The sequence below is a fragment of the Sturnus vulgaris genome, chromosome 10 (assembly GCF_052056855.1).
Source record: "Sturnus vulgaris isolate bStuVul1 chromosome 10, bStuVul1.hap1, whole genome shotgun sequence".
Lineage (NCBI taxonomy): Eukaryota > Metazoa > Chordata > Aves > Passeriformes > Sturnidae > Sturnus > Sturnus vulgaris.
In genome coordinates, this window is record NC_142252.1 from 24,767,349 (window position 1) to 24,784,096 (window position 16,748).

General features: G+C 45.9%; 1 protein-coding gene across 1 annotated transcript; it reads left to right on the forward strand.

Moving 5' to 3' along the window:
• The first annotated feature begins 564 nt into the window (after window positions 1–564).
• Window positions 565–15,334, forward strand: DHX36 (DEAH-box helicase 36). The gene is made up of 25 exons (XM_014886146.2): window positions 565–786; window positions 956–1,077; window positions 1,863–2,064; window positions 2,702–2,740; window positions 3,864–4,034; window positions 4,449–4,528; window positions 5,428–5,502; window positions 5,633–5,799; window positions 6,348–6,429; window positions 6,885–7,025; window positions 7,530–7,632; window positions 7,926–8,013; window positions 8,850–8,905; window positions 9,014–9,078; window positions 9,603–9,746; window positions 10,231–10,348; window positions 10,986–11,084; window positions 11,617–11,790; window positions 12,068–12,154; window positions 12,763–12,846; window positions 12,947–13,046; window positions 13,132–13,222; window positions 13,610–13,730; window positions 14,317–14,469; window positions 15,131–15,334. The coding sequence occupies exons 1-25, from the start codon at window positions 580–582 to the stop codon at window positions 15,314–15,316; spliced, it is 2,955 nt and encodes a 984-aa protein (XP_014741632.1). The 5' UTR covers window positions 565–579; the 3' UTR covers window positions 15,317–15,334.
• Window positions 15,335–16,748: the final 1,414 nt, after the last annotated feature.

The following is a 16,748-nucleotide window of genomic DNA, read 5'->3' on the forward strand; positions in this document are numbered from 1 at the left end:
CGAACCCGGGACCCTGCGGGATGGGTCAGTGTCAGGACTCGAACCCGCGGCCCTCGCGGGTCAATGTGAGGACTCGAACCCGCGGCCATGAGGGATGGGTCAGGTCAATGTGAGGACTCGAACCCGCGGCCATGAGGGATGGGTCAGGTCAATGTGAGGACTCGAACCCGCGGCCATGAGGGATGGGTCAGGTCAATGTGAGGACTCGAACCCGCGGCCATGAGGGATGGGTCAGGTCAATGTGAGGACTCGAACCCGCGGCCATGAGGGATGGGTCAGGTCAATGTGAGGACTCGAACCCGCGGCCATGAGGGATGGGTCAGGTCAATGTGAGGACTCGAACCCGCGGCCCTTAGGGATGGGTCAGGTCAATGTGAGGACTCGAACCCGCGGCCCGGGCGGGCCCGTGTGAGCACTGCAGGAGGGCGGCCCGGGCGCGGTGATGCGGGCGGCGAGGCGGACGGAAGCGCGGCGGCGGATGAGGCGGGCGCTGGCGGCGGATGAGGCGGGGCCGTGCCGGGCCGATTGAGCCGCGCCGGGCCGGGCTGTGCCGGCTGCTCCGCGCCGGCACCCGCGGCCATGAGCTACGAGCAGCGGCGGGGCTGGGGCCGCGGGCGCGGCCGGGGCCGTGGCGGCGATGGCGGCTCTGCCTCCGCCGCCGCCTCCTCCTCGGCGGGCGGGCCCGGCGGGCGGGGACGGCACCCCGGGCACCTGAAGGGCCGCGAGATCGGGCTGTGGTACGCCCGCAAGCAGAGCCAGAAGAACCGGGACGCGGACCGGCAGCAGGTGAGGGGTGTGGGGCCGTGTTCTGGGGACAGGTGGGTAAAAGCGGAGGTCGGTGGTCGTGCCGGAGAGCCCCGTGGGCGGGGAGGCCGGGTGGGTGGGTGGGTGGGTGAGCGGTGCTGCCGTTCTGTGTGGGTACACGGGCCGATGCCGCCGGTGCTTTCTGCCCTAGAGAGCTGTGGTGCGCATGGACGAGCGCAGGGAAGAGCAAATCGTGCAGCTGCTGAATTCTGTCCAGACTAAAAGCGACAAAGAACAAGAAGCCATGTCCTGGTGGTCCGGAGATGAAGAAGGGTAAAGAGATATAATTACTAGTTCTTTTGTTTATTTTGAATTGCACAAAGTTTGCATAAGCTGACAGGAAGATGTGTCAGAAGCTATTTGTCTTTATTGAGCGTATTGCTCAACAAATATCCTCCAGATTCCCTCCGTGTATTGTCACACCAAAGTGGTTGTAGTCATTCCTATAAAACACTTTCATTATTGCTGAATTTGGGGTGTTAAATTTCTACTTAAACTTAAAACTCATCTCATATACTACAGTAGATATATGGGATTTTTCAGCTCCCTTGGTCTTTTTTGGAAGATAATTACTCTTCCAGAGGTGACTTTTGCCTTCTGTATTTAGTTGTTGTGCAGTCTTGGAGCATTTTCGCAGTGTCTGAAGCAGAGTCTGTTCTGGACTCATTAAGGATTTTCAGGAATAGCTGGAATAGGCTGGCGTGCTGAAATGAGGGGATTGGGGCTCCACGTTGCTGAGGGATCCAGTCATGGGGCAGTGGATCAGGCAGTAACTCTCTGATGACATTTTCATGACTTTCACTGTAGTGACAGACCCAGAGCAGCTGTGGCAGTGTCCAGGGCCAGGTTGGGGGCTTGGAGCAGCCTGGGACAGTGGGAGGTGTCCCCATGGCAGGGGTGGCACTGGATGGGCTTTAAGGTCCTTCCAACCCAAACCATTCCATGGTTCTCTATTCCCATGGACTGTCTGTTCATTAACTGCTGGGTGTAATTACCTGCACACTGCGTGTGGCCAGGCACAGCTGGGGGAATCTGAAGTTCGTGTTCTGTGATTCCAGCTCTGCTCCAGAGCAGCCTCCCAAAGTGAAACCAGATGCTGAAAAAGCTCCTGTAAGACAGAAACCAGCCTGGGAAAAAACATCCCTGGATTTGGATGTGGAATATCTCTGTGAAAAAACCGAGCAGGATGCTGATCTAGATGAACAACTTAAAGAGGACTTAATGAAGAAGAGATCTGATCCCAGATATATTGAAATGCAGGTACTTTTCCTTATGTTAAGTTGAAAACTTTTCATTGGATTTTTAAAAAATTAAGCTAACCTGAAAATATCTTTCCATTTACTAGAAAGTTGTCATGATGTTACTTTTGCTAAAAATTATCATTAGAATTCATAAAATTCATATCTATTGGTAGAACATGATTAAAAATGGGAAATTACAAATTTCAGAAACAGTTAGAATCTGAGATTTGAAGTGACATGTTTCTCTTTTTTATGGATTGTGTCCCGCCAGTTATGTCTGGAACTGAAAGCACAGCACTGGGCTCTGAAGGAATGGCCTCTTGAAAACAGAGTTTTGTTTTGAACAGTCACAAATAGAAAACTGTCTTACCCTGAGCACCAGTTCTCTGTTCCATACCAGGCCCTGCTCTTGCACCTGGATGTACCAGTACCTTATCATGTACTGAATTGTTGGGCTGAAATCATTTTTCTAAATTGAGCCAAACTGAAACCACACACGGCATTAAAGTTATTTCCCACGGGCCTGTGTTTATACAAGTGTTGCTGAGCAGTTTGTTGTTATTTTGCAGTTTAGCCCAGATTAGAGGTGAAATCTATTCTATTGCTTCAGTGCTGAAAAGGTGTTTGAAGAGAAACATTTTTTCCTTTTTCCCCAGAGATTCCGAGAGAAGCTGCCCTCGTACGGGATGAGAGAGGTGAGTGTGTATTTAAAGAGAGAGACTCAGGTGTGAGCTCCAAAACAGGGGAGAGCAGTTGTGCCCTGAGACTGGCAGCAATCCTTGGTGGCCCTCAGGAAGGGGAGAAGCCCCCCAGGTTCTGACCCTGGGGGTGATTTCTTTCCACACAGTACCAGGGGCTCACTGCTTGTGTTAGGGGGCTCAGTGCAGCCTTCTCACGGGAATGTAACTGGGAATATCCTGGGAGTACATGGCTGCCACATACATTTAATAACAGGTCTTCTTTTTCTGCCCAATAAACTTCTAGAAGATTCCTCGTGACTCAGATGGTTATGCTTTCTTCTGTGTATAAAATTGTGCCCTTTGTTGAACAATTAGCCAGTTTAGAATAATGCAAATTAAGCCTTTTTAGCTTTAACCACAGAGTTAATGGCTGCACTGCTGGCCCTCAGTGCCATTAGTTTCCCAGTCACAGGATAAGTTCTGTTACTAATTGATGTTAATTCTTAGGCTGATGTCCCCTGTATGCAGCAGAAATGGAATATATTCTGATATGTTTGCTTTTGCAGGCTCAGTGGGTGATTAGTGAGCTCCTTCCTACAGTTCCTCTATTTGCCATAATGTCCTTTCTGTTAGCATTTGTTTCTTAAAATAGTCATACTCCCCTTAATAGTCCTTGGCGTAGGGAGGGAGGAGGAGGCCGGGAAACTGTTCCTGTTGGTACAAAAAATGTTCAAATATTGTGCTGGAAACCTTTAGTTTGTGCAGACTTGGAGTCTAACAGGGCAAACTCTTGTGTTCAGTCTCCAAAGATCTACAGGAGCCAAGCAGGAAGCAGAAGGGTTAAAAATGTATTTCAGGCTTTCATTTTAGTTGTTTTGTTGTTTTCATACAGGATCTAAAGTATTTAAAGCTAGTGTTGAGGTTGAGTATGCTTTAAACCCTACACATGGGAATTGCAAACGTCCAGTAATTAATTCTATGAGGTTTAAACTAAACTTTTTTTGTACCATTATAAGAAGCAGCTGAACGTTTCTTCAGCTGCTGATGCTTTGCTCAGCGTTCATCTCACAGTAGCAGAGAATTCTCAAAATCCTTGCTCTCAACAAGCACGGTAATTGTGGTGTGTGTGCCTGGCCAGGAGCTGGTGAAGCTGATCAACAACCACCGAGTGACGGTGATCAGCGGCGAGACGGGCTGCGGCAAGACCACGCAGGTCACGCAGTTCATCCTGGACGATCACATCGAGCGCGGCCTGGGCTCCACCTGCAGGATCGTGTGCACCCAGCCCCGCCGCATCAGCGCCATCTCCGTGAGTGCCCCTCCCTCGGCACGCCCGGCCTGTCCCTCTGCAGCAGTTCTGCACTAATTGCATATGCACAAGATCAGCCCTCCATGTTCTTCCCTGACTTTAGTCCTGGGTTATAGCTGTGATTGTAATGGGTTTGGGCAGTTAAGATAACCAAAGTTGTGTCAGGCCCTCTAGAAGCGTGTTAATGAGCAGGAAAGAATCTGCTTTTCAAAGCCCACCGTGCTGAAAGGGGAATGTGCTGCTCATGCCCGTGTGGGTGTGTTCCTCCAGAGTCTTGGCCCTGGGTTGCTGCTCTCGGCAGAGGAGAAAAGATGTTTTCCAGGGCATTTCTTTGTTATTTACAAACCGTCTCAGTTGCAGGTGTTCCTGCTGGCGAGCAGCTCAGTGACAGCCCGGTTTTCTTTCTCCCCTCAGGTGGCTGAGAGAGTGGCTGCTGAGAGGGCAGAGGGCTGTGGCAATGGCAGGAGCACGGGCTACCAGATCCGCCTGCAGAGGTGAGTGGCTCCCTGGCAAGGGCCTGCTGCTATGCAAGGGGGACAATTTGAAAAGTAGTTCTAAAAAGAAATAACTGCTTTCCTGCTGATATTTTCCCCTGAAGGAATTCCTGTCAGGAAGGAGTGAGGTTTTTGAATTTTAGGAGGAGGTTTGAGTGCAATTGCTGTGTTTTATGCCCCGTGTGACAGTGGCTAGCCTAAGGTAGCCTTTGTTTAATAAGTCCTGTTTTCAGCTCTTGTAAAAGTTTCTGCTGTGGGCAGAAATAAAACTGATGTCCCTAATCAATGAATTTCAAGGAAAAGTGAAAATGCTAAAGGGGAGAATGCTCCAAACCATATTTCTGTGGAAAGCTGTGTATTTGCAACACATTTATGGACTAATTCCCTGGGACCATGTAATAGGTGCAAACAGGAGCTTGCAGAGCCAAAGCTTTTACATTTATAGTCAGCTATAATTTAAAAATCCAAAGCAGTACCAGCAGATAATGGAACCCTATTGTTGAAGCAGAACTGCTGGTGAGAGAGGGAGCTCAGCCCTCCCAGCATTTTAACTGGAGTTCCTGGAATGTCTCTGCTGTTTCTCTTTGCTCACAGTGCTGTGCATGTGAGTGCCCTGTGTGTGAGCCTGCAGAGTGCAGGAGGTGGGGATCACACCTCAGTGTGCAGGAGGTGGCAGAGGTGCCTGGGAAGTCAGGGCCTGTCCCTGGTCCATTCCCCATCACAGAAGTGATGCAGCAGTGACCTGATTTCTTGTTCTGCCCTGGTGCTGTGAGTGAGGGAGGCAGAGTGAGGCACATGTGCATCGTGTCTGCAGTGGCACCTGCAGCTGGGGTTTAAGGTTTTAAAAGTATTTTGTGAAATGCTAAAGAGAACTGAGGAGTTGTCACTGTCTCTTTCAGTCGATTGCCAAGGAAACAAGGTTCAATTTTGTACTGTACCACGGGAATTGTCCTGCAGTGGCTCCAGTCAGATAAGTAAGAGCTCCTGTTTAACCAGACACTGAATGCAAGTATGAAATGAGTCCTGAGCTGTTCCAAACAGTCATGGCTCTGCTTTTTATTTTTTCTAAAAACAAAAGTTTAACTTCTTCCCCTTCTATTTTAGGCACTTGTCCAGCATCAGTCATGTAGTTCTTGATGAAATCCATGAAAGAAATCTTCAATCAGATGTTTTAATGAGCATTATTAAAGATCTTCTGAATGTTCGACTGGATCTGAAAGTCATACTGATGAGTGCTACTTTAAATGCAGAGAAGTTTTCTGAGTACTTTGGTAGGTGAAATGCTTCCTAGAAATGTTCCCCTTAGGTAGTTTAGGCTTCTAGAGTATAGTGCAGCTCTTGAATTAGAGAATTGATTTGTATTAAAAGAAGAAATTATTTCAGTTTTACAAATATCTGCCAGCTGCTGAAGATGCAGTTTCTCTCAGTTTTATCTCATTACAAGACAATATTGCTTCTGGTTTTGCTTTTCAGACATATTATGGAAACAAAATACACAAAGTGTTTTCCCAGTAAATATTTACCATGTTTTAGCATTCTTGCTGTGAGTGGGCAGATTGAACTTTGAGTTGTTCAGTCTCCCAGCTTTTTCCAGTAGCTGGAGCCAGTTGAATATCCTGGTGTGCAGAATACTGCTTGCTGCCTGTGCTTTTTTTACTCAGCAGCCTTATTTGGGGAAGATTTTGACATCTTCCCTGACAACTGGAAATGTTCTGTAGACATGGCAGCTATATTGCAGTGAGGAATGTTTATTGCTTCTATTCTTTCAGTGCAGTATTTCATCAGTAGTTTTAAAATCGAGTTCTGCCTCCTTCCACAGACCATTGCCCAATGATTCACATCCCTGGATTCACTTTCCCAGTGGTGGAATATCTGCTCGAAGATGTCATTGAGAAGTTGAGGCAAGTGTTTTTTCTGAGCATCATTTCAGAGAGTATTGGGAGGGTGTTCAGCTTAGTGTGTATGTATGCTCAGAGATTACCTTTGGGATAAAGAAGAATTGCCTGTATTTGTCAATAGAAAACCTCCTAAGGTTCGCCTTGTACTGTAATTACAATGGCACACAATGGGAATTGGCTTGAGGGGGAGAACAATTTCTCTGTTACTGTGGTGAATTTTCAGGTCTCTAAATCAAGCTAGTCTTTCCTGCTGTTCACTTTTTTTTTTTTTCTACATGTTCTCATGCTTACTAAGGTTGGTCCCTGCTTTTGTAAGGTTTCTATCAGAAGAGAAACTGAAGATTCTTACATATGGTATAACTAAAGCCCAGCATATTGTCCATGGTTTGGAAAACTGTGCAGCTGCTCTAAATTGCCCCAGTTTGACATGGAATTGTGTTTGCTCCTTCTGTGTAAAGGTACACCCCAGAGAAGATGGACCGTCGGCTGCACTGGAGGAAGGGCTTCATGCAGGGCCACGTGAGCAGGCCAGAGAAGGAGGAGAAGGAGGAGATCTACAGGGAGCAGTGGCCAGCCTACCTAAGGCAGCTGCAGGGCAGGTTGGGCACAAGTTTCTCTTCTGCTTTCAGTTTTCAGGCAGCTCTGAAGTGAGAATCATAAGTCAGTGCTGTATTGTGTTGCTGGGCTTCAGTAACAGTGGGGTAGTGGCTGCTGTGGGAAATGATGATGGAAGTGCCTGTACAGTTGGCTGGCAACCAGTGAAGTGCTTTAGAGCCAGCAGGATTAGCTCCCTTTGCCCCTGAGTTGTTCAAGTTGAATTTCAGTTCATTACCTAAATACAAATTGTCAGTCCTTGGCTCATGGATGAGGAGAGAGGTCGTGTAAGTGCTTCAGAGACAGTTGAGTCATGACATGTCATGGTCATTGTTCAGCTGTTCTGAACTGACAGTAATCACACTGAAGTAGATGGAGAGCACTTTGGAGGTGCAGGAATTGCTCAAAGAACTGAGCTGCTTGGACGTGGGTTCATGTCAGAGGCAGGCAGCAGCAGCCCTGGCTGTGCATGTTCCAAGGCACCAGTGTCTGTGCTTTCCCTGCTGCAGGTACTCAGCAAGTACCATCGATGCCCTGGAAATGATGGATGATGACAAGGTGGACCTGGACCTTGTGGCAGCACTGATCAAACACATTGTGCTGGAAGAGGAGGTACAGTGGGACTGAGCTGGGGACAGTGCCACAGCTGGAAGTGACTTTGGCTGGTCACAAAGAAAGAAGAGAAATTTTTGTTGGCTCTTCTAAGTAATTGAACAACTTTGAATTGCTCTTACATTCAGATAAATATGTGCAGGTAGCTGTGTTATAGAAAAAACCCTTGACAGGCTGTTGCAGACTGGGTCAGTGAGGTCTCAGTCTCACATGTATCAGTGCTGGAGCTGGCTCTGTGTGCAGTGTGTGATGTGTTCTGACCTCTCTTGCTTCACTGCCTCTTTTCCCCGTAGGATGGTGCAATTCTGGTGTTTCTGCCAGGCTGGGATAACATCAGCACTTTGCATGAGATCTTGATGTCTCAAGTCATGTTTAAGTCAGGTAAAACTCAAACTCTCCGTGGGAGTTCTGGCAGTGGCATTGGGGACAGACTTCTTTTGCATGGGGTGCAAATTGCACTGCATTCATTTTCTTCTCTCATCTCCTCTCCAAAGTGTTCAGCAGGTTTTTTTGTGTCTGTGGTATCTTTGCTAACATCAACTCATTTTTCTCAGTGTGGAAGTGACAATCTGAAAACATCCTGACCTGCATCTTCTTCCTCTTGTCCTTTCCTGTAGCTGAGAGAGCTCCCACCCAAAACTGAACTCCATTCTGTGTGTGCTTCCTCTGCATTCATCCTTGAGCAGCCTCCCCTGCTTTGCTGATAGTTCCTTAAATCCTGTTGATTTGAGAAGCTTTCCTGCAGACTCTCCAGTACTCTGTGCCTGTGTGACACACTTCAGCTTGTCCTTTTGCATCTCTCATATTTCCATCTCACCTGTCTTAGCTGGGCTCTTGACTGTTCAGGTGGTGACTTGCAGTGTGGTTGTGTACATTCCATAGATGCAGAATTCCAGTTTATTGAAAGATTAAGTTTCAGTTTGCATATTAAATTTGATCAATTATTAAATAACTTCAGCATTTAAAAAGGAAGTCTAAATTACTATACCTAACTTCATATATTTTCTTGAACCTGTCATAGCATCATAAAAAAGGCCTTTATACCTTTTTACTTTAGAATTTGCTGTTAATGATACAAATACCTGTGATCTCAGAGCAAGAGGCAGTGGCCTGACTTGTAGGCTATTTTTTGTTCTGTGTAGTTGATTTAATATTTTCCTGTAAAATTGGAAGTTTCTGTGCTTACACCATATCTTTTACTGATTTTTAACTTTCAGATAGGTTTATTATCATACCTTTGCATTCACTGATGCCTACTGTTAACCAGACTCAGGTATGCTTCTCTCTTATTGCAATATTTCACAACTAACAAAACACAAAAAAAGAATGAAGCATGTGTTTGGTTTTGGCAAAGACATAAATGGGCCCTGGGTAATTACAGGTGTTCAAGAAGACCCCACCAGGAGTGAGGAAAATCGTGATTGCAACCAACATTGCAGAGACCAGGTAAGTGCCTGCCTGCCCAGAGCCAGGAAAGCTGTGTGTTTAACAAAAGAAATGGAAGTGATCATTTAAAGTATAAACCTGTTTGATGTTCCTGAAAATACATTTCTGTGTTTGGGCCATTCATTTATAACACTTTGTCTTTAGAAATACTTATAGACTAAACAGAGATTTCCTATAATTGTTTTAAACAATTCAACCAACTACATTGTTTTGAACAATTAAACTACAGGAATAATGAACAATTAAACTACAGGAATACTAAACAATTGTTAGAATAACTGGTACAGGATAATCTGAGCTTCCTGTCCTCTCTGCAGAACCCAAGTGGGGACTTCTGCTAGACCAAGGAGAATAAAACAACTCTTTCTTAAACTGTTCATTAACATAATTCTTAATGAAATTCCAAATTTTTTAATTGTCGACTCTGTTTGGGAGGGAATAAAGAGAGGCCAAACCCAGCCCTAGGTCACACTTGCAAAGATGAAAAGTTGCCTTTTTTTCCCTTTTTTTTTTTTTTTCAACAGCATCACAATTGATGACGTTGTGTTCGTGATAGATGGGGGGAAAATAAAGGAGACTCACTTTGACACCCAGAACAACATCAGCACCATGGCAGCAGAGTGGGTCAGCAAAGCCAATGCCAAGCAGAGGAAGGGTCGGGCAGGAAGGTACGAGCAGTGGGGAGCTTTGGGCACCTTGGGCTTCCAGCAGTGCTGAAGGTTCTTTATTTGTTTGCATGTGCTGGCACTGCTGGCTCCTGTTCCTGGGCAAGGAATGATTTCCTGTCTTCCTCAGAAGCTGAATTGACTCGTGCTGTGTTTAACTCCAGAGTTTCCTTCCTATAAAAGAATATCCTGCATTTTATTTTCATTTTTGTCACTACCCTCATACCTGATTTAGGAGGCTAATACAGTAAAGTGGAAATGGTGTAAAAATTAATTTCTGTATTCTCTGTGCCTTTTTCCTGATGATGAGTCTGTGTTTTAGAAGACTGAAGTGGCTTTTACAATTGAATACACTTCAGTTCTAATTCCTTGAGGAGTTTTGGGAAGCTCTTTGGCAGCAAACAGAACCATAATGTCACAGTTTCATAGGGAAAAAAACCCACAAGAAAGAACCAAAGCCAAAAGAATTTTCTTTAAATCATTGCAGAGTTCAGCCAGGCCACTGCTACCATCTGTACAATGGACTCCGTGCCAGCCTTCTGGATGATTATCAGTTACCAGAGATCCTGAGGACACCCTTGGAAGAACTCTGCTTACAAATCAAGGTGAATGGAGGGATCTCCAAATACATTTCTTATCTACTTTTCCATTGGGATAAGTGGTTGAGAGAATAAGCTAATGCAACTCTCAGCCTAGGGCTGTTAAACCAAAATTCTTTTACACCAGAAATGCAGTGGATTTAGGCAATTATTGCAGCAACTTCTGTAAATGCACGCTTGTATGTGAGTGCATCAAACCCAGGGGAAACAGAGTTGTCTGGTATCAATAAAAGGTGAAGACCACTAACAGAAATTTGGGCTGTGCTGTCCCCCAAATATGACATATCATTCAATCAGAGAAGCTCCAGTGAGAATGCCAGTGAGTTAAATTATGTATTTCTTAAAAGAATTTTACTACAAAGTAGCTTTAGAACTGGTGTGAATTTCCCTTTTTGGCAGTTGGCATTGAATTCCTTATGCAAGCAGAATGAATGCCAAGTGTATGTGAAGTGAATGAAGAATAGATCCTTCTGCTACAAATCTCATCACTAATGCATTTTTTTGTCTTTAGTTCTTAACTAAAGCAATTCTAACTCGAGTGCTGAATTACTCACACTATTGCAATGAGTGTGGTTATGCTAACCAATTTTAGGCACCTGTCTTTCTCAGTTGCTGTAGGCTTTTGCTGTGGTTTTTCTCTCAGATCCTGAGGCTCGGTGGAATTGCCTATTTCCTGAGCAAGCTGATGGACCCCCCATCTCGTGATGCTGTGACATTGGCCATAAATCACCTCATGGAGCTGGTAAAGTGTTGCTTCGTGTGCAGGAGTGATCTGTGCAGAGCTGTGTGTGTTAGCAGGCAGGTCTGAGTGCACAGCTCAGGCCATTGCACCCCTTAGCCTTTGGGATGGACCCTCCCTGCAGAGGGGGCACTTCACACAATCCTCAAGGCTCGTGGGCTCTGCACAGGCTCTGAGGGGCTTCTTAGATGGCTCCAAAAGGTGATCCTGCAGGTGTTGATTTAACTCCCTCCTCTGTACCCCCTGCTGCCTCCCCGTTCCAGGTGGGCCAGTGAGGAGTTGGGGACAAATGAGACATGTGGGAGAAGCAGCTTGTTTGTCACTGTTCCCTTGGGTGCTGGGGAAGGAGAGATTCATGGCATGTTTGTGCTGCTGACTCCTTGCTCTGATGATATTTGTACAAATGAGTTGTAATAAATAGAAAGATCTGGTTTGGATATTGTGGCTGATAGCTGTGTACCAGTGGCTCTTCCAGGGAAGTTGTCCCCATTTCACATGGTGTGTTTGTTCTCTCCTTTCTGCCCTGCCCTGGCAGAATGCCCTGGACAGGCAGGAGGAGCTGACCCCCCTGGGTGTGCACCTGGCACGGCTGCCTGTGGAGCCACACATTGGGAAGATGATCCTGTTTGGAGCCTTGTTCTGCTGCCTGGACCCTGTGCTGACCATTGCAGCCAGCCTCAGCTTCAAGGACCCTTTTGTCATCCCTCTGGTAAAGCCTCACAGACAGCAATTACATGGGGGAGTTTAAGAATCTCAGGAGGATGCTGGGACTTAGTGAGGTGTTATAGTTTATTAGTGTCATGGTAATTACATTTTTACTAGTGAGATTGCCTTTGCATGCTATGAATTATCCTTTTTCTTGTGGAATATTGGAAATAACTATAATTTTCGTGTGTTACATCCAAAGTATTGCTGCATGGATGTACCTGAATTTGGAAAAGAGAACTGTCATGTCAGTCTGGGTATTACAAAGGTTCTAATTTTAGGGCAAAGAGAAAATCGCAGATGCAAGAAGAAAGGAGCTGTCAAAGAACTCGAAAAGCGACCATCTGACTGTGGTGAATGCTTTCACTGTAAGCATGTTTTCATGTGCTTTTTTCTTCTAGAATTTTAATTGGAGTTATATAGATGATGCTAAGGAAAAAGCTGATCAGTTTATGCTCTGTAAGCTTTCTAGTTTGGCTTCTACAGAAACATAAAATCAAACTGATTGTCATCCTTCTAGTGTTGCATAATCTTGTCTCCAGGCTCAGTAACCTGATTTCTGGTGGACAAGTCTGAAAAAGACAGAGGACACATAGTATTATTACCTTACTGAAATTGTTCAGTCTAAAAGAGGCTGAAGCCAACTTCAGAAGTGTTGGACATTGTGCTGTGTTGTGTTGGGGTGAAGAGAGGAGGACATAAATGGCCTGGAAAATGCAGTTACTGCCCAGAACTATTAATTACACCAAAGGATGCTCTGGCAAACACAGCCAGGCATCACTGCCTGCCAGGGAAAAAGGAAGGTTGTGATTCAGCATAGTGTGAAGTTGTGTTTATCTGCACTGTGGTGTGTGCACATACACAGAGATCAAAGGATTTGCTTTCTCCCTGCTAGGGAACACGTGACTGCTGTTTGTTGACCTTCAGTTTGCAGTGTGTATTACAAATGCCTTGGAACTCTGGTTTTTGTTCCCAGGGCTGGGAAGAGGCTCGGAGTTGTGGTTTCAGGAATGAGAAAGATTATTGCTGGGAATATTTCCTGTCCTCAAATACCATGCAGGTAACAGCATCCTGCCAGGCCCCAGCAGGATCCTGTGTGTGGGGAAGAGGAGGAGCCCTTGGCAGAGCATCATTCTGGGGTAATTTTCCTTGTTTCCTAGATGCTGCATAACATGAAAGGGCAGTTTGCTGAGCATCTCCTTGCAGCTGGATTTGTGAACAGCAGAAACCCCAAGGATCCCAAATCTAACACCAACTCAGGTAACCATGGAGGGACAGGGAGATTTTATCCCAGCTGAAATCTCAGCTTGCAGAACTGCCTCACTGACTTTGGTGTCTCCTGCAGGTAATGAGAAGCTGCTCAAAGCAGTCATCTGTGCTGGCCTCTATCCCAAAGTGGCAAAGATCCGGCCCAGCTTCAGCAAAAAGAGGAAAATGTGAGGGTTTGGTTTAATATTGGATTGTATTCAGGGTGTTTTCTACATGGCATAATTTGGCAAGGTGAAGCAGGGCCATGAGTGCATGAATGAGTCTCACTTTAGAGTTTGAGTCATGGTTGTATGTTAGGTCCTCTGAGAAGGGTGGGATTGCTGATTTTTGACCATCTGGATTCTTGTTAACACCTGCAATCATTTGTGTGGCCTTACCATGCCATGGATAATGTTACAACATCTCAGTAGCACGGCTCTAAAGGGGTTCTACAGCAGCAGTTCAAACCTTGTCACTTCTGGTTATTTGGGGAGAGAGACCCCAGGGATCCTGGTCTGTTGGTTTATCACTTCCTGTATTACCAGACTCTTTTTGTTGTCGTTTTTTCTTTGAAGGGTGAAGGTTTGCACCAAGACAGATGGATCAGTTAATATCCACCCCAAATCAGTGAATGTGGAGGAAACAGAGTTCCATTATAACTGGCTCGTGTACCATTTGAAGATGAGGACCAGCAGCGTGAGTGGGGGCTGTGCCTGTGGGGTTTCTTTGTTTTCTTATCCCTTTTGGAATGAGGCTGGATCAGGGTTCAGAGGGGATGTGAACAGCCTTTGCTGTGGGGCCTTCCTGTCCTGGGCCATTCCTTGGACATCAGATCACATCATCCCTTGTGATACTGGGGGTATGGTACCACAAATAATGAACTGCTGGGGTTTAGTTCTTGGGGGTTTTATGGAGGATTTGGGGTTTTTAAAGGTTTGGCAGTAACAGGTGTAGATTCTTTTATTTTAGGGTTTGTTTTTGTTTTTTTTTTCATTTCAATCCAGTCTTAACACTTCTCAATATGCTGAGATTTTTTCCTCTCACTGTTATGGAGCATCTGGTTTCATTCGACCACTGTGTGAAAGACTGAAAGACTTGGGACCATTTTTGCCCTTGTTCAATCTGATTTCATGTAATTTTTTTTGAACTGAGTTGCTTCATGCATCTTCAGAATTTGTGAGTAACTGAGTAAAGCTCTTCGGGATTTCTGTAGGAGCATTAAGGGTTACTGATGGCACTTGAGATACTTGGAGGGTGATCAGACAATTCTGTTGTTGTGCAGATTTACCTGTATGACTGCACAGAGGTGTCTCCATACTGCCTCTTGTTCTTTGGAGGGGATATATCCATTCAGAAGGATAAGGACCAGGAAACCATCGCTGTGGATGAATGGATTGTTTTCCAGTCTCCAGAAAAAATAGCGAACTTGGTCAAGGTGACTGTTTCAAAATAATGTACCTGGCTCAGTGTGACTCTGGTTCTGCTTAGGGATTTCTAGATTTGATATTCCTGTATGTCTGTTGATTCAGTACTCAGGGAGATGATGTTGGAAATGCACTCCCAGTGAGCAGTTCAAGCACACAAAGTAAACAGGAGAAATCTAATTTTGCACAGAAGCTGTAGGATGACTTGGGAATATCCACATGGATATGGCAACATGGGAGTGGGGCTCCTTAGTTAACAGGAATGGGTTCCATAGAACTATTTAATATTAGATCCCAGAAATCATACCTGGCTCTTTAATTTAATTTTTATTTAATAATTTAATATTAATTTTTAATAATATAATATAGACTAATATATTAATAATTTAGTGTTAATGTTATTTTTATTTTAAACCACTCTTTTTAATCCTGAAATTGTCAGCTAAGTGTTGGGTGGGCTGTTAGAGGCATGTGATGTGAGTCTCAGTAAAGAGACTGGGTTTTGAGAGCCAGTGTTTGATCCTGAAAATGGCAATGTGGAAATGATGGGGGAAGAGCAGGTTCCCAGGTGAGGAGAACAGAGGGCCTGAGGCACTGGAAGCTCTCTGTTGATGCTGTGTGTAGCTCTAAGTGCCCGTCTCTTCCCTTTGTCTTTACTGCACCACTTTGCAGAAACTGAGACAAGAACTCGATGACCTTCTGCAAGAAAAGATAGAGAACCCTCAGCCCGTGGACTGGAATGCCACTCAGAGCAGGGACACAGCCGTGCTCACAGCCATCATCGACCTGATCACCACGCAGGAGAACGAGGCCGTCAGGAACTTCGCGCCGCGCTTCCAGGGCGAGCGCTACAGCTGACACGGGCCGGGCCTGCCGGGTCAGCCAGGCCGGGCCTGCCGGGCCTGCCCAGCCCAGCCGGGCCGGGTCAGCCCAGCCCAGCCAGGCCGGGCCTGCCGGGCCGGGTCAGCCCAGCCGGGCCTGCCGGGCCGGGTCTGCCGGGCCTGCCCAGCCGGGCCTGCCGGGCCTGGTCAGCCCAGCCGGGCCTGCTGGGCCACTCAGCCAGGCCGGGTCAGCCAGGCCGGGCCTGCCCAGCCCAGCCCAGCCAGGCCGGGCCTGCCGGGCCAGCCCAGCCGGGCCACTCAGCCAGGCCGGGTCAGCCAGGCCGGGCCGGGTCACTCAGCCCAGCCCAGCCCAGCCAGCCCAGCCGGGTGAGCTGCAGTTTGCTCATGGTGAGGAGCAGCTCCTGGAGCTCGCTGGCACTGTGTGTGTGTACGTGCATGTGTTCTGTGCTCGCTGTAGCTTTGGGAGGGACAGAAAGGCACTTGTTGGATGGTGTAAGGTTCTTGTCCTGCTGTAGCTGTTTTCTTTGGGTTTTTTTACCTATCAGGTAACAAATATTTTAAAAACCTGCTAAAATACTGCTTAGTAATACCTAAACTGTTTTTTTTTTTAAATGAAGTGTGGTGAGGAATTATACTTGCTGTGTTATTCCAGCTGTGCAGCAGTCTGCTCACCAACACTTCCACGAAGGTAATTAGAGCTTAATTAAACTGAACTTGAAAACACTTGTTGAATTTGTACAGTGGGAGGAAACAATCTTCAGAAATTCTCCTTCTGTGCATTTCATCCCATTCAATTAATCTTCCTTTGCTTTCTGTCCCCATCCATCATCACTGCTGACTGAAATTACAGATTCCAGAAAGCATGGTTAGGTAAAAGTTACAATTGGGTTATATGTTAAGTTTTCATTGCATTCGAGTTGGGTTTTTTCTTCGTTGTTGTTTTTTTTTATGAAGTTCATGTACTGGTTATAGTATTCCATTAAGAGTCTTTTTTTGCAAGTCTTACTTCAACTGTTCTCAATGTTTTGGATGTTGTTCTGTTTTGAATGATCTCCAGCTATGGAAGATTATTTGAAAAACAAAGTTTATTAAGGATTTTGAGGTTTATCCTTGAGAAAAAAAGCCTGAAAATACAACTTTTCTCTCTTTGGTGTTTTGTTGGGTTTTTTCCTTTGCAAAAATGACCTTAATCATCAAGTTCAGAGGATTTATTTGCTTTATCCTGAAAAAAGAGCAGCACAGGTGAAACGTTTTAAGTGGAAGTTACTGCCTGGTGCTTTCTATTGGGTTAACAAGGGATGGAGGGTGCTGAGCTCCTCATTGTCAGCTGCTCGTGGTTTAACCTCCCTCCCCAGCCCCAGCTCACTGCTTTACTCTCGGCTGTTTTAAATGAGGAGGAAAATCACCCGGGGCTGGGGAAGGGGAAAAGAGACACCGGCGGCTGTGGG

Bases quoted from the DNA above. Each gene is read 5' to 3' on its own strand.
- DHX36 (XM_014886146.2), top strand. From the start codon at position 580: ATGAGCTACGAGCAGCGGCGGGGCTGGGGCCGCGGGCGCGGCCGGGGC. The intron at 6,430-6,884 runs GCAAGTGTTTTT...TTCTGTGTAAAG, and splicing joins GATGTCATTGAGAAGTTGAG to GTACACCCCAGAGAAGATGG. The intron at 13,731-14,316 runs GTGAGTGGGGGC...GTTGTTGTGCAG, and splicing joins TGAAGATGAGGACCAGCAGC to ATTTACCTGTATGACTGCAC.